This window comes from Anser cygnoides, chromosome 1 (assembly GCF_040182565.1).
Source record: "Anser cygnoides isolate HZ-2024a breed goose chromosome 1, Taihu_goose_T2T_genome, whole genome shotgun sequence".
Taxonomy (NCBI): Eukaryota; Metazoa; Chordata; class Aves; order Anseriformes; family Anatidae; genus Anser; species Anser cygnoides.
This window is the reverse complement of record NC_089873.1, coordinates 143,617,645-143,640,336: the sequence shown is the minus strand read 5'-3', so window position 1 is coordinate 143,640,336 and position 22,692 is coordinate 143,617,645. Positions and strand designations below refer to the sequence as shown.

The following is a 22,692-nucleotide window of genomic DNA, read 5'->3' as shown; positions in this document are numbered from 1 at the left end:
CCACAGGACTGCACAAGCAAAGCAAACTGCAAGATTTCTCTGGAGTTCCCTTTTTTAATCTTTTTTTTTTCTAGAAAAAAAAATATATATATTAAAATGTTTCAGCAGAAATACAGTGCAAACAGCAAAACATTCTCATGTCTCAGCATCATAGTAAAATAATATAATAAATATAATAATAATAATAAATTACTAAAAATAGTTCACATTTATGGTTGTGTGCAGTGCCATGTAGTTTTACTGTGTGCTGTAGCACATTCACTCTGTAGTCCTTCTCACTGTTTTGGAGTGAGCTATTACTGGTTGAAGTGACGGTCCACAATAGTCAGCTGATGTGTAAAAAGGTCTTTAACAATCATGTCATCACTCCTGAGACTGCAGTCATCCCTCTGTGAAATTTCTGTTATCGATGTACCAGGCTGAATAACCTTTGAAAAAAGCCCTTTAGGCTGCATTCTCCCAGCACCTTAGTAGCATTCACAGGCATGTGGTAACACATATATTTCCAGAACTTCTTGTTTGGAACAGCAGATGCAGAGGGCTTCCAGGTAATGGCTGGTAAAATCCTAAGGGCCTTCTTAACTACTGGAGGCAAAGTCTCTGGCTCTTGGAAAGCCCGGAACTTTATTAAAACCAGTTTGATCTTTTTGTCTTCCAACGCACAGTTCACTGCTGCCTGCAGTTCAAAGATGCTTGGTCCGCTGACATACGCTGGGCTCAAAACAATAATTATTCTTCTGCTTTGTCTAATGGCTGTAACAACTTCATCTGTGTATGCTGGAGAAGAAATTACAATAGTTACTGCATTGTATATTGGACTTCTTATGAAAATCAGTTTCTTTAACAACAGCTAATCACCATAAATACAGAAAAACAGAAGTAGGGATGTTGAGCAATCACATAACACTTATAACTGTGTTTGCCATCAAAGGGTACCACTGCCATTTTTACTCAGTGTGGAGAACACAAGTTCATGCTCAAAAAGTGAAAGGCATAGCTGAGACCACAACACATTCAAGCAAGGTCTCAAAGGATGCTTAGATTTGTCTTCATCTCTCCCAGGGACAGGTACTGAGGGCTTTCTAATTACTGCTGGTGGAGCACTGTCTAAGGTTGGTCAGAAAGTAACTACTGAAAAATTCAGGGCCTTATTTTCATGGAATGGAGTCTGCCTGCAAAGAAATTATTGGAGAAGAAGCTTTGTCTCGTCTTAGTATCACCCCAGCAACCACACTCAAATATACATATTTCTCAGGTGCAGGGACCAGATACAAAAATCAAATGTGATATGATTTAATCAGAAACTCCAGAGCCAAAATATATCATTTGTTGAACTAACATATAAGGTTTTTTTGGAAAGTGAAAAACAATTTTATAAGAAGCAGAAGATTTTCTATCATCCACTGGAAACTTACCTCCTCCTGGAAGAATATCTCTCTCAAGAATACATAACTTGTACCCATATTTGTTTTCAAGCACATCTGGAAGAAGCTCCAGGGCAAATTTTTCCTCACTAATAAAAGCAGAGTCACTTTCAGGAGAGTCTGATTTTGCATAGGACACAAATGCATCAAATTCTTTGCCATCTAAAATAAATAAACAAGTAACAATATATACATTAATAAGTGTCTAAAGCATTCAGTTTCTTAATACAAAGTTTTGATTTATATTTTATACATTTACCTTCTATTTAAGCAGACCCAACACAATCTGAAAATTATCAGCTGTTCATGAAGTACAGAAATTCAGTCACACAGAGCCAACCCTTCCTCCCCAATCTCTTCTCTGCAGACATACAGTACCAAAGTGAATGAGGATACTACAGATGACTATTGGAAAGAAGTTTAAATCAGGCACATTCTTGTATTTTCAATAGTAAGTGCCAGCTCTCACCAGTGGAAGATCTGTCCACTTCCAGGCAAATTCGTTGTTGTAGGGAATGATTCCCAGTCTTTTCTCTCATTCACCCAAATGCTAATTCCAAAGACAGTCATCAATGTACAACCTACTTTAAATATGGTGAATTTTGTTTTAAAAAGGGGGAAGGAGTTGATATTCTTGAATATCAACTGTTTGTGAAAGATACACAGTTTTCATACACTTATGTTTCTAGTCAGAGGGACGGGTACAAGTAGCAGTGCTTAAATCTGATCCAAATGTCAGACGTTGAATACTGACCAGTTCCTGAACTTCATTACAGTTTCATTAAAATAATTTGTTTTTCAGGGTAGAGATTACAAATATATAAAGAACTTCTCTCAGCTCCGAAATACCCTGGTACCAGTGTCCCGAATTACACCCATTCCTAACCACAAGATAAAAGAAACCTTATCTATTTGCTAAACAAAATTTAAACTACACTTTAGGGAACAGGAAAGAAAATGTAAGAAATTGCTTATGAAAGCAAAAGGCACACTGGTCTCATTATAGTTCCCCATATGTATGTTCCTAATGCCATTTGAGATGCCCTAAGATGCCCTTTTGAGACTGCCAAATTTTACACAGGAACTATTGGAGACCCAAATATTTTTTGGGTCAGGATAACAGCAGGATAACCTCAGGCAATCCAAACGACATTGGACACCTGTGTTTAAACACCTGAGTCATATCATGTGTCAATACAGACAACAGAAGCCAGACAGCAATTCAGCTGTTTAGCAGAGGGTCCTACTCGAGGGTCTTTCTGCAGGGTGAGCTGAAAAGCTCTCTAGATTTCACTGCACTAACTACATCTACACTGAATGGGAACTGAGACACCTAACTCTAGCACATACACCTAAGAAATGGAACTGAATATCACCCCATGCCTCAGTGCTGACATCCTGATTTCTGTCCCTAGATGTTAGATTAGGATCACAAATCTGAGCTATCCCCATCAGGTTCCCACAGGATCAGAAGAGACCCTCTCCCAGGGAAGAAAAGGGGCTCAAACACAAATGGAAAAGGGTCTCAATACAAATGGAAAACTAATGACATGCATGAGTTGGAGTCAAACAATTCATAACCAGCAGGTTACATTCATAACCAGCAGGTAGCAGAAAGCATGTCATCAAAAGAAAGCGTAGGTGTACAAATCCGTTTTGGAGGCCGAGGATAAGATTAGACAATAAATGTTATATCTCCACTCCTCCCCCTTGCTCCTTGCCATGCACTTCTGCCACTTCCTTGTATGAGTGTTGAAACCCTTGCGGTATCAGAGGAAGCTATTACCACAAAAGTAGCTCGCTAGCTAATTATCTTGTGCTGGGCTGTTTTACTGCCAAGCTGAGCCAACGCAGGCCCACAAGAACAAATCACCAACAGCAGGCATACATGGACTGGGGTGGGGGTTGGTGGCAGAACAGTGGGTCATTAGGCTGGAGTAGCCAAAATGTCCAGCTACATCCTGATTTGAAGCTGCTTTGAAAATGTTTTTTTAAATGACATAAAATCCTTTGCACTACAAGCCAGGTATTCCTTATTTCACCCACAGAGGTCACTGCAGTCTTAGTAGACAATGACCATTGATTAGATGCATCACTTTTTTTTTTTTTTCCTTTTTAACATCACTATTACAACAGCAAATTAAAAACACATCCATAGTAAACACCACTGATTTTTTTTTTCCAGAATTGTACAGAAGAACCATTACACCTTGAGAAACTTTTGAGACAAACATTTAAGATGCCCAAAAAGCTGAAAATGAAAAACACCTCAGTTAAGCAAAGCAACTGCATCCTTTGTCTACCCATGTTAACACCACAGCTTTCTTTGTCCTTGTGGGAGAAGGCAAGATTTTAAAGAAGTATATCTTGATTAGCTAAGGAGAAGGCCCAATGGTTAGAGAGGCATGACATAAAGTATGACCTCACTACTCTCTTCAGTCACCTAGTGCGAGGGTACAGAGGAGATGGTGATAGACATCTCTGAGGTACATGGTGGTAAGAGAAAAGGCAACATCCACAAGCTACAACAAGGGAAATTCTCAATAGATGGTAGTGAAAAAAGTTTTCACTGTGAGAGTGGTCAAATATTGGAGCATGTTGTCCATTTTGTGGATTCCCTGTCCTTGGAGGTACACAAAACTCGTCTGAACAAGGTCCTGAGCAACCCAGCCTAGGCTTGCTCTGCTTTGAGCAGAGTCTTGGATGAGATGACTTCCAGGGTCCCTTCCAACCTGTGTGATTCTGCAATTCTCTGGTTCTGTGCTAAGAGGGATAGGAGAGAAGGAACAATGGAAAGGAAAAAAACAGCAAAATAAAGTCATAAGTTCTGCTTGCTCTTTGAGCAAGCCATTTCAGATCTCAAGTGGCTTGATATGTACTCACGTGAAGTGAGAAGTGCATATTCTTGCAGCTGGGAACACCTTTTGTGGTGAGTCATCTTCAAGCATAAAACTATCTGGATAGGCACAGCTAGTCTACACATTTCATGCCCCCGTGCTGCAAATGGCACTGTGCACCATGTGGTATATGAGAGTCAGGGAGCAGGACACAGGGTACAAGAGACCCAAAGGTGTCTTAAATCTCAATGCACAAATCTCATCAGGTCTGTCTCTGTCCTACTGATATATGTTGCAAAGTCTAAGGGGACTTTCCAGAGGCTTTTAAATCAATTTTCTACCAAACAGAGGGGAAATTTTGAGTGATTTCCCAAATAGTTTTTGCTAGATGTCATAGGGCTTACAAAAATACTTTCCAATTGTTTCATTGCATATGTATTTATAGATAAATAGATATAGCTATTTCAACCTCACACCTAATTGACATACACATATGGAAATGTAAAAGCAGACTCAGACACATTACATATCTCAAGTTGCATCAAGACCCAAGGATTTTTAGAAAAATTTCCTTGGGCACATACTATCAGATTTATTTAAACCCATGCAAGAAAACCAAACGTTAAATTTTTTGAAGTAGGCACTGTGATTTCAGATATATTTTTATACTGCCTACTGTGTTGGAACCCCATTTTAGATGAGATGATATGGCAACGCTGCTACAGAGATTTGAAATGTGAAAAAGTTTATCACTGATGTAAATATTAGGATGGTCAACATAACTTTTGGAAAGGAAATACTGCCCCAAAGTGCACTTCTCAGTGTCCTGCCATCATCTTATTTCACAGAATCACAGCACCACAGAGGTGCTGAGGCTGTCAGGGCCCTCTGGAGGCCACCAGGCCCAAGCCCTGCCCCAGCATGTTCAAGTGTGTGTCCACCAGGACCTCCAGGTTCTTTTCTGCAGAGCTGCTTTCCAGCTGGGTGGCCCCCAGCCTTCACTGGTGCCTGAGGCTGTTCCTCCCCTGGTGCAGGACTCGAGCCTGCCAAAGTCCCTCTGGATGCCAGCATGGCCCTCTGATGAACCTGCCACTCCCCTCAGTTATGTGTTATCTGCAAATTTACTGAGGATGCACTCTACTCCATCATCCAGATCATAAATTAAGATATTAAACGGGACTGGACCCAGTACTGAGTCACAGTATTTTTCTTCTCTGTTTTCTCTTCTGATAAATTATTTGGCTTAAACTGAAAAATACATTAGACCTTGGAGTCCTTCACTTAGTTCTGCGAGGACATTTGATTCTTGTCCACAGGTTCAGTTGCACATTAGAAGTCTGGTTACGCTCTGTTATTCCCTGAAGAGGAATTGGTAAAATGCAACTTCTTACTCTGATCATCTATGGATAAATTAGGGATCTTGTAAAAATCTAACTGCGGTATTTCAGTTGCTATTTAGATATTTCCTTCATATTGCTTGGCTTTTTTATTTTTTGTTTTTTAAATCTGAATCCGCTGAGCATCTTTCTAGCTTTAACAACACTTGTATCAGCTCAAAGAGAACAGGGTTATTAAGAGAATTGAATTGATTAATTCACACTGGATTAACCCACATAGCAAAAGACAATAGTAAAACCAGAGAAAAGTAATATTACACCATGTTTCTTACCTCCTGTAGTTTCGTTGTGGACCAGATAGCTTCGGTACATCAGCACTATTTCAATCCAGTGCTGGTAAATAAAAGCAGTGCACAAAAGGAATGCAAAGAGAATAGAAATGGCACTGCATAGTATGTATAAGAGAAACACTGTAGAAAGAAAATGGTCTATCATAATTCATTCTTTTAAAATAATGTTGACACTTAGATGAAAACATCAGTTCATAAATGGGGATAACCCTGCTCACAATCATCACTCTTGCCCCTCTGTCAACCCTTAGCAAAGTCAGGAATTCACTGAGCTGCAAATCTCAGCATAGTGCTTCAGTCTACCACCGGGGACCATGCTTAAATTGCACCTCCTTGATGGTGTGAAATGCCCATCTGTGATGAAAGGTACAGAGAAAATAGTCTGTGGTACACTCAACAGAGACGAAAGTAGTCATTTCTTGAGATGGAAAAGAAGCAAATAGCTGCACACAATGCCCCGCTGGAGACTTCCTGTGCCACCCCAGTAATGAATCTCCACTGTGAACTATGGTTCAAATCAGAGAGCAGTTTAATTTCCATAGTCATTCTGGTTTTGGCCTTTGCTTGAAAGGCTGACACATTCATATCAGTTATGGTAACTTCTCAGAAACACACATGCTAAAGACTGAGGGAACAAACAGAAACGTCCTATGAAAATCAAAGAATACCATTGCTTTCAGCAGCCACTCTGCCTCAGTTTAGTAGATTGCTTATTACTACTCAGAGATGCTGCTCTCCTCCTCCCCCTCCCACTTACTCTTCAGCTTCCACCTGGCTGCAGGGAGTCCCCATATATCCCCATCCTTTTGAGCAATCATCAGAATAATGTGTGTTTCTGACAAATCGATCTTTTTCTATCCAGCTTCAAGAAACTACTGTAGCTGTCTAAAAAGCCATTGACCATGTCAATAGAGAAGAAATCTGTAGCAGTGAGTAAATCAAAATATATCTATAAGGGCAAATAGTCCTCCATGTGGTTTTACCTCTCCGTTTTCTTTTCAGCTGGATCACAGCAGTAGCATTCCCCACAGAATTTTGAGCAAAGCACGTGAAGTTGCTTCTGAAGTCCATCTCAGAAACTTCCTCCAGTTTAGCAACATGAAGAAGTATGTGTCCCTTTAAACCTTTTGGATAAACACTAAAGAGAAAAAACATATATTTGCATGACACCTTTGCTATTTATTCACAAAATCCCCAAATGCCTTAAAGACATTGAAAGAGGAGCTTAGCAACTTCTTCACATTCAGCTTTAAGTTTTAACAGAGATGCAATATTCTGATTTAGAACTTCCATTTGTTTTTTCATCATAAGATCACACTAAAATCAAAGGTCTGCAGACTGAAAGGTTTATTCTTACTTCATCAACTCAGCAAAATATTTAAGCACTTGTTTAACGTTAAATATGTAGATGTTTTTGACTTCTAGAAGATTATTCGAATTTCTCTAACATTTTAAATATTCCCCCAGGGGAAATGCAGGGAAATGAAGCTCAAAAAAAAAAAAAAAGACAACTAGCTGGGAAAATAAATAAAAATAAATAAATAAATAAAAGAGAGAGAGAGAGAAGCGCAATCTTTTGCACAGGTATAAAAAGCCCAAGGACAGGACAGGCAAACTGAATAAGACAAAAATAAGGGACTGAGGTATAGAAAATGAAAAGGGAACAAAGGAATCCCTTTGAGGGTGGCAGGGAACAGATCTGTGTTTGCAACCTCTTGAGAATATTTAGGGTTTCTGAATCTCAGTGTTTCTCTTTGGAAGCCACAGTACAGGTGTCTCTGGGTCATCTGGAAGGTGCCACATGTCATGCCACTGCTGGCCAGTATGCCAAAATGGCAATCTACCGTGGCCCTACTAGACCCAAGAGGCACAGGAATGAGTACAGATATGAACCTGAGGATTCAACCTGTGCTGAAGATCTGTTGGGATTGTTTTATTTATTTGTGGTTTGGAAAAAAAAATAAACAGAAATTGTATGCACAAAACTAAAAACTTGGTGAGATATATTGCAATGTGAGGCATTCAAAGGTTCGGAAAATCCAGAAGTTGTCTCCTGAATTCTGAGACTGCAACTATCTCATGAATGGCTCTGTGTGCATGTGTGTGATACTACCATTTACTATGTTTTTCCCATGTGACTCCTATTAAGAACATGATTTTAGCAGTGACAGCAGGGCTTTTGCTTCCCCCAGTGCACGGAAAGATGACTCAGGGCTGTGTAGTAAAAGACATGCTTGCCTTATTGCCTCTACTACGTTCCTTCCCCAGGTTGGACACCGCATAAGTGAACGAGACAAAGAAGCACAGGAAAGAAAGGGAGGTTGGGTTGTCCCAACTGACAGCAAGCTCAACATGAGCTAGCAGCGTGCCCTGGCACCCAAGAGGACAAACCCCATTTTGGGGTGCATTAAACACAGCACAGCCAGCTGGTCAGAAGAGGTGGTTCTCCTACTGGATTTAGTGTTGGTGCAGCCTCACCTTGAGCATTGTGTGCAGTTCTGGGCTCCACAATATAAAAAGGACACTAAGGTACTTGGAAGTGGAGGGCAGCAGAGCGGGTAGAAGGGCTGGAAGGCATGTGATGTGAGGAGGCTGAGGACACCTGGGCAGTCCAGCCTGGAGAAAGGAGGCCGAGAGGCGGCCTCAGCGCTCTCTGCAGCGTCCTGAGGAGGGGAAGCGCAGAGGGAGGTGCCAGTCTCTGCTCCCTGGGCACCAGTGACAGGACACACAGGAATGGCACAGAGCCGTGCCAGGGGTGGGTCAGGCTGGGCATTGGGAAAGATTTCTTTCCTGTGAGGGTGGTCAAACCCTGGAAAAGGCTTCCTGGAGAGGTGGTTGATGCCCCATGCCTGTCAGTGTTCAAGAGGCAATTGGACAAAGAATGCTCTTTTTAATATGCTCTAACTTTTGGTTAGCCCTGGTGTAGTCAGGCAGTTGGACTTGATGATCTTTGCAGGTCACTTCCAACTGAACTATTCTATTCTATTCTATTCTATTCTATTCTATTCTATTCTATTCTATTCTATTCTATTCTATTCTATTCTATTCTATTCTATTCTATTCTATTCTATTCTATTCTATTCTATTCTATTCTATTCTATTCTATTCTATTCTATTCTATTCTATTCTATTCCATTCCATTCCATTCCATTCCATTCCATTCCATTCCACTCCACTCCACTCCACTCCACTCTACTCTACTCTACTCTAATTTCACAGGAAACCTTTCCCCCATGTGTCAATTCCCTGTGGGGTCTAGCCTTGTCAGGGAAGACTCCTTGCAGAGTCTAGAAATTCAGTTCTGCACACCTTTGGGCTGACTTGATAAATGCACATAGCTCAATAAACACAACCCAACTTCTGAAGCACAAAAAATCTTTTCCATATCACAGAGAACTGGTCTAAAGCACTATGTCATTGGATCTGATTTATTCCTCACTTGGAGACAGCTTTCAAAGAGAGAGAGTGTGAATTGTTGAACAATTCTGCTCAACAGAAAGAGCACAGATGCTGAAAATGCCCATGAGATAAAATTTTAAGAAGACTTAAGATTATGCAGAAAATTTGAGTTCTTGACTTTTGAACATATTGGACTTTGAAGATGTATTTCTGGATGTAAATGTGCTCATGGATAGACACAATTACGTATTGAAGGACAGAGCCTTATGAGTTTCCTTCAATAAAACTGTGTATTAAAGCTGCTGTGGTAAAATTTTTACAGTTGCTGATAGTGTAATCACACTACTGTGTTCTGTTGTTGCTGTTGTTGTTTTTCTACTTACCTTGTTTTCTGGTTCAGTTTCTCATTTATATTTTCTTTGTTGTTTCTTTGCCATGTTACATGCCTTATAGAACCTCTTTCAAACCCAAACTGTACTGGGCATTCCAGTTTAAGGGGCTTTCCTGGAAGAAATTAACACAGGAAAACCATGTATGGAGGTCACTGGAATATTCTTCCCTCAAATAGCCTGGCATCTGTAATAATATATAGTCCTGCCTTTAATATTCACAAAGATATGTATGAAGACAAAAAAGTACAGAAAATTCTCACGCTCAAAGAGATAAAGGAAAGAGCTCAAAGAGAGCTCTTTTGTTTTATCAAGATCTATCATCATCTCTAAATACCTCATTTAAACATTTTCTTTCACTTTCAGAGAAGAAATCAAAACTTACCTAGCTCTGCTTCAAGGAAAACCACTCCACTGGGATACAAAATATTTGGTGGATGGATAGTGTTTCTTGCTGCAATTAACAGGAATATTATTAATATTCATCTTAATATTAATTATTAGTATTCTTCTTAATAAAATTATTGTCAATGCCAATGACCACAGAAAATATTTTATGGATTTTTCTATTTCAAATACTAGATCTACTTTAGACACCTCAGTCTAAGAGGACGATCTATGGTTGATGAAGTGTCTGAGAGTTCACAGATACAAAAGATTTGACTACAAAATTTATGTAGCTACTTAAAGACTTGCTATCTCAGTTGCTCTGATACACTGCCATCTTACCTGAGCTGGGGAGCTCAGCATCTGTCCTGCACTTAGGGTTATTTAGCATTCATATATTTGTGGCCCCTTTGCAAGACCCCTGAGGGAACTTACCCCCACACCAGTCCCCTGCCAAGCCCCATTCCACACCTAGTAAGCATACATGCAGCATACTAACCCCTCATTCACACTGTAAATGCACAGCAAGGTTACTTCCATGAGTTTCTTCTCATACCATGAGTTTATTTTCAAAACAGAGGTTGTCAAAGGGCAATGACACCCACAGTTTGTGCAGTATGCTAGGCAATTACCCAGGCTGTGGGAAAACAGCCTGAAGGGGCTAAAATCGACACCTCTGATAATCTAGGAAAGTTCCATACTGCAGGAAATTGTGCCACAGAGACACATTTTTCTTTTTTTTTTTTTTAACTAAGCTGCAGCAGAGAAATGTATGCAAAGTTCAGGTGGCGTATATATGTACACGGTAGTTTTCAAGTGTTTTTCTGACTGCTGTAAACTGAGGAACAAGAACTGAGAAACATAGTTCATTAGTTCATGTTCAGCCAGATCAGAATAAAAGCAGATATAGTCCATGCCTGGGACCTGTGATTGACTGGAGTGACAAAGTGTCTAATAAGCGTGTCTTGCAGCACTCAATCACATACATCTGTAGAAAAGCATGGCTTTTTGACTGCACAACTTATGTAGCTATCTCTGTTATCAAACTAAACAAAGGCGCCCTCTTTCCTGATACTGAGTCACTAACGTGCCCCCCTGCACAGTGCTGATGTTGCTCAACTGCACTCTGCCAGGCAATGTACAGACTGCACCTGAAGGACAGCAGAGGACAGTAAAAATTATGGAAAAGGTCACCGTGATTTGGAGGAGAACACAGGGCCATGCCATATCACTGGACCATAAAACTCTGTCCAGTTTTGTTTTGTAATCCAATCAAGGCCTAAAAGAACAGGTCATGCAGGCATGCATGATGCTTTTCCCCAAACAGCATTCAACAACAAACAGCTTCATTGTTCGATTGCTCACAGGTCCCCTGTTTCCTCTGACATTAAAATATCACAAGGAAGATGACAGTGATCCCACCAACATCACCTTCCTCATCATTGTCAAGAGAAAAAAAATGAAGTTCTCATTCATGTCACAAGAACAATTCTGTCACCTAACTGCAGAAGAGAATTCTCTAACTCCTACTTTCACACAAAGTGTGAAGAGTGACTGAGAAGGAGCGGCGGAGAAGCAGCGCTATAGACTGACCGTAACCCCCATTCCCCCGTTCCCCTGCGCCGCTCGGGGGGAAGAGGTGGAAGAGGGTGGATGGGGAGGAAGGTGCTTTTGGTTTCTTTCCTTTGTTTCTCGCTTCTCTAGCTTGTTAGTAATAGGCAATAAATCTTACTATCTCCCTATGCTGAGTCTGTTTTGCCTGTCACAATAATGATTGCACGATCTCCTCGTCCTTATCTCAACTCTTGAGCCCTTTTCATCATATTTTCTCCCCATTCCTCTTTGAGGAGGGGGAGTGAGAGAGCGGTTGTCGTGGAGCTCGGCCGCCCACCCGAGTAAAACCACCACATTGAGATACACTGCTTTTTGCCAGATTTGCCGTACAGGATTAGCATTCTACCTTCCCGGTGTTCAAATACCTCTCTGACATTGCACATACACTAAGTACATGGAAAACATTGGCACCAGTTGTGGTTTCATGAATTCTACTCACAAACTGAGAGATTTAAAACCTTGTTTTTTTCAGAACAAGAGCCTGAACAAAAGACATAAGTTGGGTAGTAGAAAATAGAGGAAACATTTTATTTGAGGCATTTTATTCTTAGTTATTATATTACTCACCAATGACTTCTACTGTAACTGCTGTTCTCATTGTCCATTTTGTAGTATTGTCAAATAGAGTGTAATCACATACATATATGCCAGCATCTTCGTCATAGGTTGGATTCAAATAGATTTCATTATGCTTTAGCTTTAGGCTTTTTCTGTTTTCCCTGTGTTTTACTCGATGACCATCCTAACGAGAAGAAAAGAATATCAGGGAATTATATGTCCTTTTGTTGTTGTTGCTGCTGTTAAATAAATTTTATTTTAAGGCACTTGGATGGGATTGCCATGACAGCATGGCTAAGCCAAAATGTTTCCATTGAAACCTCAAAAAAAATTTATTAGGAGTCTGAGTACTTTTGCAAGTTACATTAAAAAAACATATGGCTTATAGTATGTGGATATCATTGCTTATAAAAGAAAAAAAAATTTTAAAAAAAAAAAAAGAAAAATCTTTAACAGTTGTAGCACATTAGAGAAATATGAAATCATGAACCTAATATAAATGAAATTCATGTTACCAAAGAGACAAGAAAATGATCAATATTTTATTTATTGACAGACTATTTTTATTTTGTAAATAAATGATTTTGAAACTAGCTTCACATTCTTTTATGATAAGAAGATTATGGTTTGGTATTGTTTGAGGTTGATAATACTGTCACTATGTTCAAAAGAAAGAATGCTTTTTCTTTTTTTTTTTGAAAAGCATCCCTATTTTTCACAGTTTAGTTTAGGCAAAATCTCTAGGTCTATTAAGATTTTTCCTTAAATCAAATTCCTGAAACAAAATCCACTAATGTAAAATGAGGTAAAGACATACCTCATTTAAAACTTAAATATAAGTGAAGAGTAACTTTGACTAGGTGATCATTCTACTTAATAGAATAAATACTGTAAATGAATCAAGATAGTAAAATACACAACTGAATTTTCAGTCATATTCATTTGCATATATAGTACAAGTTTAGATAATATATTACAGTTCTTATAAACAAAGTAGGAATAAATTTTAGCTTGCAAGTATTTTAAGTTAGTTGAAAAAGATTAAGTCGATGATTTTCCAGTAGACTACTATTTCATTAAAAACAACAGTCCTGGAAAGAACAATCTGAAACATTAATCTTGAAATTCTTTTGTTTGTAACAAAGCCACTTTTTCTTTCATATATTTGACATTTTCATAATTTATGATGTCAAAACAAAACTTTCAAAGTTTAAATTTCAATCATGTCAATTTTGTAAATAACTTATTTTGATTCTCAATTGCTTCAATTAGTTGAAAAGAAAGCATTTCTAGACTTCTGTTTCATGGAATAATGTTGCAGGTGTCACCAATTCCATCAAAACTCTTCCTTACAGACTTGATAGACATTAATTCAAGATTTTTCTTTTGGGCTGAACACCTCAGTCTGCGTTGTCTGTCACAGAAGACGTTCAAGAGCCTACAGCACATGAGTATCAACCAGGCCTAACCCTGTACCTCCACTGAGCTTTTTCAAATGCTTAAGAGAGTGACTCTTACCTTGTACCATTTTACATCTGGCTTTCTTATATGGCTGTAGCATTTTGTCCCAGGACAAGCTATGGAATTCCCATTGCCAGCAAGAAGATACAGCGTATTTGTGTCGTAACCCAAACATTTTGCCTCCTTTTTTGTTTGAACTTCCAGAACAATTTTGAGACATGGAATTTTTTCCCTGAGTGATGTATAAAAAAATTAATCTTCTAATACATAAAACAAACAAACAAGAAAACCCCAACCAAACAAAATATATTAATTCTTACACAGAAAGATGAGCCTTTTGCCCCATTACATACCGTATCATACAGATGTAGATTCCAGAAGCGCTGTCCCTTACTGGTTTAAACCAAAGTGCATCCCCTTGCAGAGCAAGGTTAGTGCTTTCCCTGATAGCTTCCAGATGCTCTTTGTCTTTCTGATGCCAGAACCATTTCACCTCATGTTGTTTTACAGGTGAATTTTTATAAATGTTGGTGGCATCTTCACCTGGTAAAGCGCATTGTAAAACAAACTCCTTATCACTAATAGTGCGATACCATAATTGAGGCTTTGCACGGAAACACCCTGAAAAGCAGGAAAATAAAATATAAGTACCACCTGAAAAGAACACACAGCACTCATGTTAAAAAAAAAAAAAAAAAAAAGAGAGCGAGAGAGGGAGGAATACTGAAATACTGAAAAAACACAGTTTTGCTTTTCTTCATGCTAAATATTTTTTATGTGACCTTATGCTCAGCTAATGACCAACTTTGATTTTCTTAAACACAGAATTGGTCAAAGATTTCAAACACTTAATCAAAGGCTGTCAAATATTTATTATGCCTTTTTCAGACATCTAATATGAAAATAGTTTAAGATTTTTAGCAAACCAAAGATTTTCACATGGGTGCTAACCTGTTAAACCTCAACTCTGTAGGAAAGCCAAAGCTCTCCTGGTTTCCCTCATATTAATGTAGGAGAGACTGACGTAAATCTGAAAAATTGGAGCCTGGCTGCTTCACTTCCTAATGAGGATGAGACTGACAAACATTTCATTATCCTATCATTGCTTTCAAATTTTTCTCCTTGTACATTACAGTTACCGTCTCTAAAGCTAAATGATATTTTGGATTCTGAAAGCTGTGGTCACACATCCTAACCCCCAATTCTCAATTCTCTAAAGGCTCACCAGCCTTGCTGCATAACTCCTCCTGCTAGTCAGGATGTGGTAACCCTTGAAAGCAGGAGAACGGCACGATTTCACTTCAGCAGAAGGGAGCACGTGAATTCTTCAATTCCTCGCCCTCCCGTCTGAGAATTTCTTTGCAGTTTTGGTTTCTCTCTGCAAACCGAATTTGATCGAGCTCTTCCAGACAGATTGTGTGGGTGGGAGACTTTGAAATATCAGTCTCACTCTTCATTTCTCTATCACCTCCCACTTGCTTGGTACAGCTGCTGGAGACTTCAAGGAGTCATGAAAGCAATTCATTTGCTCCATTCGGTTAAGAAATTCTCCTTTATATTTGCCCTTTCATTTTCATTGGGGAACTGAATTTTGCACTCTATGTAGGGTCAACTGAACTGTATTACCAACACTTAAAAAGGCTTCAGAAAGGCTAAAAAGCAGATATTTGCCTGAAACAGCATTAACAGGTGCAGGAAAAACTCATGAAGGCATGGCAAAATGTACACCCACTTTTCTAAGTTGTCAGCAAGCACCACGAACACCAAAAACAAACACCCCACCAAAGCAGACTCTTACCTGGCAAATTAATCTCTCTAACTTCTGCTCCAGTGACAAACAATGCTAGAATCCAACAAAAAGTGAGCATTATTTTCTTTATCAATTTTGGTTGATATTCTGAGACATTTTCTTTAAGAATCATCTTGTTTTCTGTAAAAGAGGAAAACAGATATTTGTTGCAAATAATAAACCAATAAGATAGGTAAATATGTATCTCATGTAGCTCTACAAACATTAGCAGACAATATTTCCAAAATATTGTGTGTTTTAAAAATGGGGTTTGCAGCACTCTTCCTGCTCAAGCTATTACATGCAAGTTTAGGATAGATGGTATTCAAGAATACACAACAACCTCTTTAAATACACCATGCCTACAGTTGCTTACAGCTGTATTTCTGGGTTGTACCGACAGTAATGCAGAATTGCCCGCCTGGAGTGGAAATGCAGTTTTTTCAGCAGCTGTTGCTGTTACAAGAGGAACCTGTCCCCTAAAGTGGGTGATAACATACCAGATAATGAGATCAGCCTTTAGTTAGTGATAACTATCAATTAGAAAGGTGTAAGTGGCACCAAGACCCATGGATTTCTGTTGCAACTTAAGACCAACAGCCCCAGAGTGTGTAAAGTGGTTTCCTCTGGGATTAAACCAAATCAGAAGGCATGCTTATAGCTGCAAATGGCAAATGGCATGGGGTAGTCTGTCCAGCATTCATCTTCAATAACCTTAAATTAGGTATTTAGTAAGGACATATCCAGTGTCTGTGACTGACATGTCTGGACTGCCTGACTCAGGATCTCAGTGAGTAAAGGCTATGCCCTTTGCTGATGTTCACATTGTGCAAATGAGACCTCAAGTACTTTTTCTTTGTTTATTGGTCTATAGAGTGACTCTGCATTTGCACAGCTGCCAGAGAGGCACTGAGTCAGCCCAAGGGCAAAAAGAAAAAGGTCAGGCAAGGGCCAGTCCCTACTCTGTTGGCACCTCATGCAAATCAGACATGGCTCAGGCAGGCAGCAAGAGATTATCCAATGCACACTGAGCGGGCAACCTAGGAGAGGAAAACTCCCACTCTACGTTTTCTCAGGCAGCTGTTCTTTGTAGAGAGGAGCACTTTAGTCACTGTTCTGTTCAGCATGTCTCTATTCCCTACAAGTGAATGGAATGATCTATTTTTACACTCAGAGGTCATATAGGGTAGGTTAATTTGCTTGTCTTGCCCCATACTGGTATTTTCTTACACATTGGCTGCTGCCAACTGTCATCACCCCATACACATTTTATAATCATCCTGAAACTTCAAGCCAATATGTAAGTCTGAATAAAGAGAGAGAATTTCACTGGGTGAAAAACCTTCTAAACTTTAGAAAGACTGTCTTATCCACTGCAAAAGGATTAATGGATCCTGGCTCTTTTGAATCTGGATTTAAGACAATCACAAAGATGTCTCTCAAGGTACCCATTAGTGCTGCATCTGGACATATTCACACTGCATAAAACAAAAGATAATGCTTTCAGTTATGTCACCCCCCAGCCCACATGGCAAAGGCATACTGGTGCCAGTAGCAATCAGAACCCAAAGGCTTTGTGTGCGATTCAAACCTGATTCCCTAGAGCAGGTGAGCTGATGCAGTGTGTCACTGTTACCAAACAGGGAAGGTCTCATCTGCTGTTCTGTCCTCCCACTTCCATCTCCCTTGACCCCAAACAAATGGTCCAGCCCCTGTCCAGTGACAGTTCGGGTTCTCTTTGGTGACTCAGTTCAACTTTCTGAGCCACCAGAAAGTATTTGAGGAGTGCCTGACCTGATACAAGATAAGCTGTGGGACTGTTGACTCTGTTGACTGTTGACTGTTGACTGTGACCGTTTGTCTGTGTTCAGGGACTAGCAGCCTATAAGTAGCAAAATTATATTAAGTGGCCATTCACAAAATATTTAATAATGCCACTGACATATAATGTCTCCAGTTTACTGCTAACAACCTGCTCTTCAAGTTCAAAGGGTCATCATGAAGGAGGAAGAAGTGGGAAAGGGAGGGATTGCTAATTAATTTAATAGCTTCGGTTAACAATCTGTATAATTCTCTGTTGTATTTTGCTAGCCATGGGAAGACACACCACTGCAAAAATTTTGGGCTAATTTACAACACTTTTGTTAGAGAGCTGCAGAGCCTTCACATTTTTATAGTGCTTGCAAAATCATTACAAGACGTGAAATTAAGAAGTGTGGTCTTGCAAAAGTGTTTGACGAGAAGAAGGAAATTCACAGCTGAAGCAAACAACAATTACCAAAGGAAAGGGTTACATGAAATAGTAAATGACCATCCATGTGAATTTGCACTGCAGGTGGACTCAATGTGATTCAGTGACTCAAAATATTCAGTGACTTGCTTTTATCTGGGTCAGTATCTGCCAGAAAAAGAAAGCAGCCTTTCCCTGGGCAACTTATTAAAAAGAGTCTCTCTGCCTTCTGCCATGTGTGCGCCCCTATTATCATATCCTTAGTCCAGCAATTTAGTATGTCATTTCACTGAAAAGTAACTTATGTGCAAATGAGTCTAATGTGGTCTTAACATGGTAAAACAATGTAAGAGCGAAGAACAAGAACTGTCTTATTTTTCCTATGTTTAAACTCCTTCAGGACTCTCACAAGGAAATGATAAATCTCCATTTGACAGCATTTGATGTGCATTTACATAAAATGTAAGAAATCAAAATCCTGAGGGCAGCACAAAATTTCACAGTATCTCTGAAATTTATTAAAAATCATCAAACAATTATCTTACGTCTAATATTCTGATGAAAGTTACTTCGGACTCAGAGCTACCAATTTCTATGAGTTGTTTTGGATTTACATCCAAAAAAAAAGGCAAAGATAATCTAATTATAAGAGCAAGATTACAAATAGTCACACAGGAGAAGAAAAATAGGTTCACCATGCCTATGAAACAAAAAATACTCTGATGAAACTACTTACTAAGGAACCACTGCTTTGCCAAAGTAATTAAAACCAATTTACTTTAAAATGCATATTCAAAGACAATAAAAACAACTCATTTGTCAAGCAGGTAGGGGGAGGACTTAAATTTGAAGCTAAAAGCTAATTAAAAAAAGAAATTATCTGAAAATCTTACCTGCACATCCTACACTACACGATACAAATTGTGGTTAGCTTTAGCTGAACACTGTTGAGTTGTTTCCTTTACAAGAATTTCCTCTACCTCAGTGTCATCATCCCTTCCTTTTTCAGTTTAGGTGCACTAGGTTCAAAGTTTCCGGGTAATTTTCTTGTAAAAAGATCAGGGGAAAAAAAAATGCCTCTAGTAAGAGATCTAAGCATTCTGAGTTTTAAAATCTTTTACTTGCTTTTTGTCAAAAATGCATTGGACTTTTTAGTTTGCTTCATTTAAGAGCAGAAAGGGTAAAAGACCTTTTTTTTTTTTTTCCCCCCAAATGCTGCTACTGGATGGTTCATAAAAGTGTGTAATGTCAATAATCTGCAAGCTACCCAATGCACAATGTACAACACAGATCAATATTCACTATAACCGGCAAGTTCTCCCTGCCTGTAGTCTCTTTCCACATGCACTGCAAGCAGGCGTTATATGAGGGCTATTACTTTCTTTCTGTGCCCTCACAGTTTAGCCTTGTTGGCTACCTTAGTGGGGCTTTGGTAGGAGAAAAAAATGAATAGTCACAGCTGCCTGTGACTTCCCCATTGGACTGGCAAGTCAGGCAGAGCCTTTCAGCATATACACTCCCAGAGAGTCCAGCCCCTCTTCCAGGCTTCCTGTATGGACATGAAACCCTTAAATGACAGGTTGCACAGTGACTCTAAATACAAAAAGACGTCTGACAGCACTTTCTTGTTAATTCATTACAGTTCTCCCCATTTCAATAGAGGTCATGTGGATACACTGGTCCCTCAGATTGCACCAGACATTTCAAGCCCAGTAGGACTTGTTTCTCCTTCCCTGGCGAGATCACTCTTTACTGCGGACTGAGACAATTACTCCATTTCATTCAGGGTCCATAGGAAGAAGCTAGGAAAGGCTTTTTGCTGTATAGCAAGTGAACTCAGCATTGCCTATGTTCATGTACATATTCCTTTAGGCAATGTCCAGTATTAATATTTGGCTATGTTGGGTTCTGAGCATTTGGAGATATAGGATGTGTATTCTCAGATTCAACCATGTGTTTATCCCTTTGCTCCTTCCCAAATGGAGCCCACTGGCGATTACGCTTGCTGACTGTCTCCTCAAATACCTTCAGTATTTTGTCCCAATACAAAGTATATCTTTGGTTTACAAGTTACAGAACACTCCAATGTATCTTTGTAAGTTTCAGTATAAAGAGTTAAGCCTTTTGAAGGTGTCTTTTCTGACTATGGAAAAATAATAATAATAATAATAATAAGTTTACTTATCTTTTCCCTTCAAGGAATTATGGAGTGCAACATAAACAAAGTCAAGGCTTCAGACTGTTGGAAAGAGAAGATGGATTTTTCCCAAAGACACACCTTACAAAGATAAATACGCTTCATTATTTTCAAGTGCTCATTGTAGTACTCTCTAATTAATATGTTTATTAAATAAATTCTAAAACAATTAATAGGTCAGTCCAATTACTAGAGCAGGATACAACAGAAGCACGAGTCACATACAATTTTGAAAGTCATGCTGCCCGAACCACACCACACGAAAATGTTGTCAAGTAGAATCAAATATTTGACTGAGTCTCTGCCCCAATTCACCCGTCCTCTTTTGTAAAACTAATATATATGCTAAAAAAGCAGTCTCACTCAATGTACTTCCCAGGCTCCTATTTTCCCCTTGCACGTTTACAAAAGAGAAGGTAAAAGACCAATCCAGAACTTCCTCTCTGCTTCCTCTCCCCTCACTCACTCACTTGCTCACTCATTCAGCATACTTTATGCTACAGCTACAGGAAATTGCAGGCCCCATTCTCAGGAATGTCTTCCCAGCCCTGTGGAAAGTCAAGGTGGGGGTCCATCTCCTACCTTGTCCATCTCACTTTTGCTCAAGCATTTTGTCAGCCAAGAAGCAGGAGGGGAAATGTACCATCTCAGTATGTAGTCTTGTACTAGTGGGAGGAATTAAGTCTCTTTAGTTTTCTGGTACTATTCTGGCTTAACACATTCACACATACGTCCTCCCATCCCCAGCTATGGTTAACACTGAGTAGGTAAGAAAATTTCCACTCCAATTATTTTCTACACTGAGTCGGTGGTGTTGGTTCTGCTATCACAGGAGGTGTTGAACAATATCTAAACATGAACTTCTGTCCGGTTTGTACTAGTTTATACAGTCAGTGGAATGGCATGTTGTCAAGTGTGGCTTATGGAGCAGTAAGGTAATTCACCTATTATTCCCCTGGGAAATAAGGGAAGGTCTTGTTACTTAGCACAAATCTTCTGCACTACAGTACAGTCTGTCTTGGGCATTAGGGTGTAATAATACCAGTAATAATACCTCTTGCAAACAGAGAAAAGAGCAAAAAAAATGCTTGTGACTCAGACCTTCAAAACCTTTTCATTCTTACAATCTTTATCACTGTTCATTTGGAAAGATTGCCTAGTACTTCAAATTCAATAGCAATCCCTTCTTGAATTTCTTGGTAGTCTAGTCCACTTACTGGAAGCCAAGAAACATAAACCCAAGACAGATGACCACCACCGTATTATGAGTTTTCCTTTTCTAAACTCACTGTCACTTTTAAATTTGCACAGTAGTTTTTTGTTGTTGTTTAACTAAAAGTCAGATTCATACAGATTTACAAGCAGTTTTGGATCCTCTTACGGAACAGTATTCCTTCACCATAGTCAAAAAAACTCGACCAGCTACAATTTTCTTGCAATATATAGTCAACAGTTTTGTAACCACATATTGAAATAATGTCTCCAGCAAATGACTGAAACTGATTTAACTATGGAAGTTGTCAAAAAAATTAGAACAATAAACTGTTAATTTGATTGTCTTCCATAAATATTTTAAGCCATCAAAGTACTGAACTTTATTACTTTTGTGTTTGATAGGTAATAATAAATATATTACACTGGACTGTTGTGTATCTCACTGATGTACATGCTATATCCCAGTAACAGAGGCCAGATGGAAGATCAAACAATGCAATCTAAGAGACAAAACCCTGTAATGAGATGATTATATATTTAGCGAAACTCAAAAATGAGACTATTGTGGTCTATCTGCAGCTGCTGTCACTGAAGCTCAGGAATTTGCATTATTGAACCGCAGGAAGCTGTCATGAGTTGATCAAAACTGGAACAGATTCTAGTGGGGCCTTTTTTCAATTTTGTATCTTATGTAACTTGTGGCTGTTGCAGAAAGCTTAGTAAATACCGTTTCACTCAGGCACCATATTTAATTATAGCTACTAAACCAGAAAAGTATTTCCCAAAAATGCAATCACATTTTCTGTTTCAAAACACTGAACACTTTATAACTACGTCACAAGCATAACACTAGAAAGGCAATGTTTCAAAAAGTGTATTAGATAAACATAAGATTTAATGAGTTAAAAGTTGCCTCTTCCATGCAAGCTCATTTCTAAGTATTTTCTAAGATTTATTTATTTTTATTTTTATTATTATTATTTTTACTTTCACCAAGAAAGCATGATTGAAAAGGATGACTTTAATATATAAGCACAGTTTTAGAGTACTCTTCCTGGCTAGACTCATGTCTGCCAATCTTTACTTTCTTGCCACTTTTTATGGCCTTTAATGAACCCAGGAATCAATCTATCAACTTCTGGATGTGACACTTAAAATTCTGGACCTTCCTGCACAAATCAATTGCGTATTTCCTCTAGGCCCTGACATGTCTAGCATACAGTAGTAACCTTGCCCTGCACATGCAATAGGCATGTGCCCACAGTGTGTCGCCATGTTGGACACCTCATTTTTGAGCTGACTGCAAAATTTCTATTTAGTTTCTAGCTTGGTAAACGTGCTACTGACAAATTACTTCTGCACACATCTTCACTTGTTCTGCAACATAACTAGCAAATCTTCTACCAGGTCTCTTGCAGTTCCCTATGTCCTCTAGCGCTTCTGCAAACCTCCTGCTTTCTTTACAATCTGAAGACAGGTGGAAGAGAGAGGATTTGTCCTGAAGC

The 22,692-nt window shown here is 39.0% G+C and overlaps 1 protein-coding gene across 2 annotated transcripts; it reads right to left on the bottom strand.

Annotated features, from left to right (window-relative positions):
• Positions 1 to 94: 94 nt before the first annotated feature.
• On the bottom strand, positions 95 to 21,204 carry IL18RAP (interleukin 18 receptor accessory protein). 2 transcript variants are annotated; one of them, XM_066984461.1, is made up of 11 exons: positions 20,555 to 21,204; positions 15,555 to 15,686; positions 14,110 to 14,377; positions 13,814 to 13,988; positions 12,305 to 12,479; positions 10,122 to 10,190; positions 9,731 to 9,851; positions 6,932 to 7,086; positions 5,931 to 6,068; positions 1,416 to 1,586; positions 95 to 777 (listed from the first exon to the last, which is right to left on the bottom strand). In XM_066984461.1, exons 2-11 carry the CDS (start codon positions 15,676 to 15,678, stop codon positions 404 to 406), a joined length of 1,770 nt encoding a protein of 589 aa, XP_066840562.1. In that variant the 5' UTR covers positions 15,679 to 15,686; positions 20,555 to 21,204; the 3' UTR covers positions 95 to 403. The 2 variants fall into 2 exon arrangements, with proteins under 2 accessions (XP_066840562.1, XP_066840557.1); XM_066984456.1 differs by lacking the exon at positions 20,555 to 21,204 and adding an exon at positions 18,669 to 19,862.
• Between the last annotated feature and the right edge of the window lie 1,488 nt (positions 21,205 to 22,692).

Bases quoted from the DNA above. Each gene is read 5' to 3' on its own strand.
- IL18RAP (XM_066984461.1), bottom strand. From the start codon at position 15,678: ATGATTCTTAAAGAAAATGTCTCAGAATATCAACCAAAATTGATAAAG. The intron at 9,852-10,121 runs GTAAGTTTTGAT...AATTTCTTCCAG, and splicing joins TTTCCTTGAAGCAGAGCTAG to GAAAGCCCCTTAAACTGGAA. The intron at 1,587-5,930 runs GTAAGAAACATG...TATTTATTTTAG, and splicing joins CCACAACGAAACTACAGGAG to ATGGCAAAGAATTTGATGCA.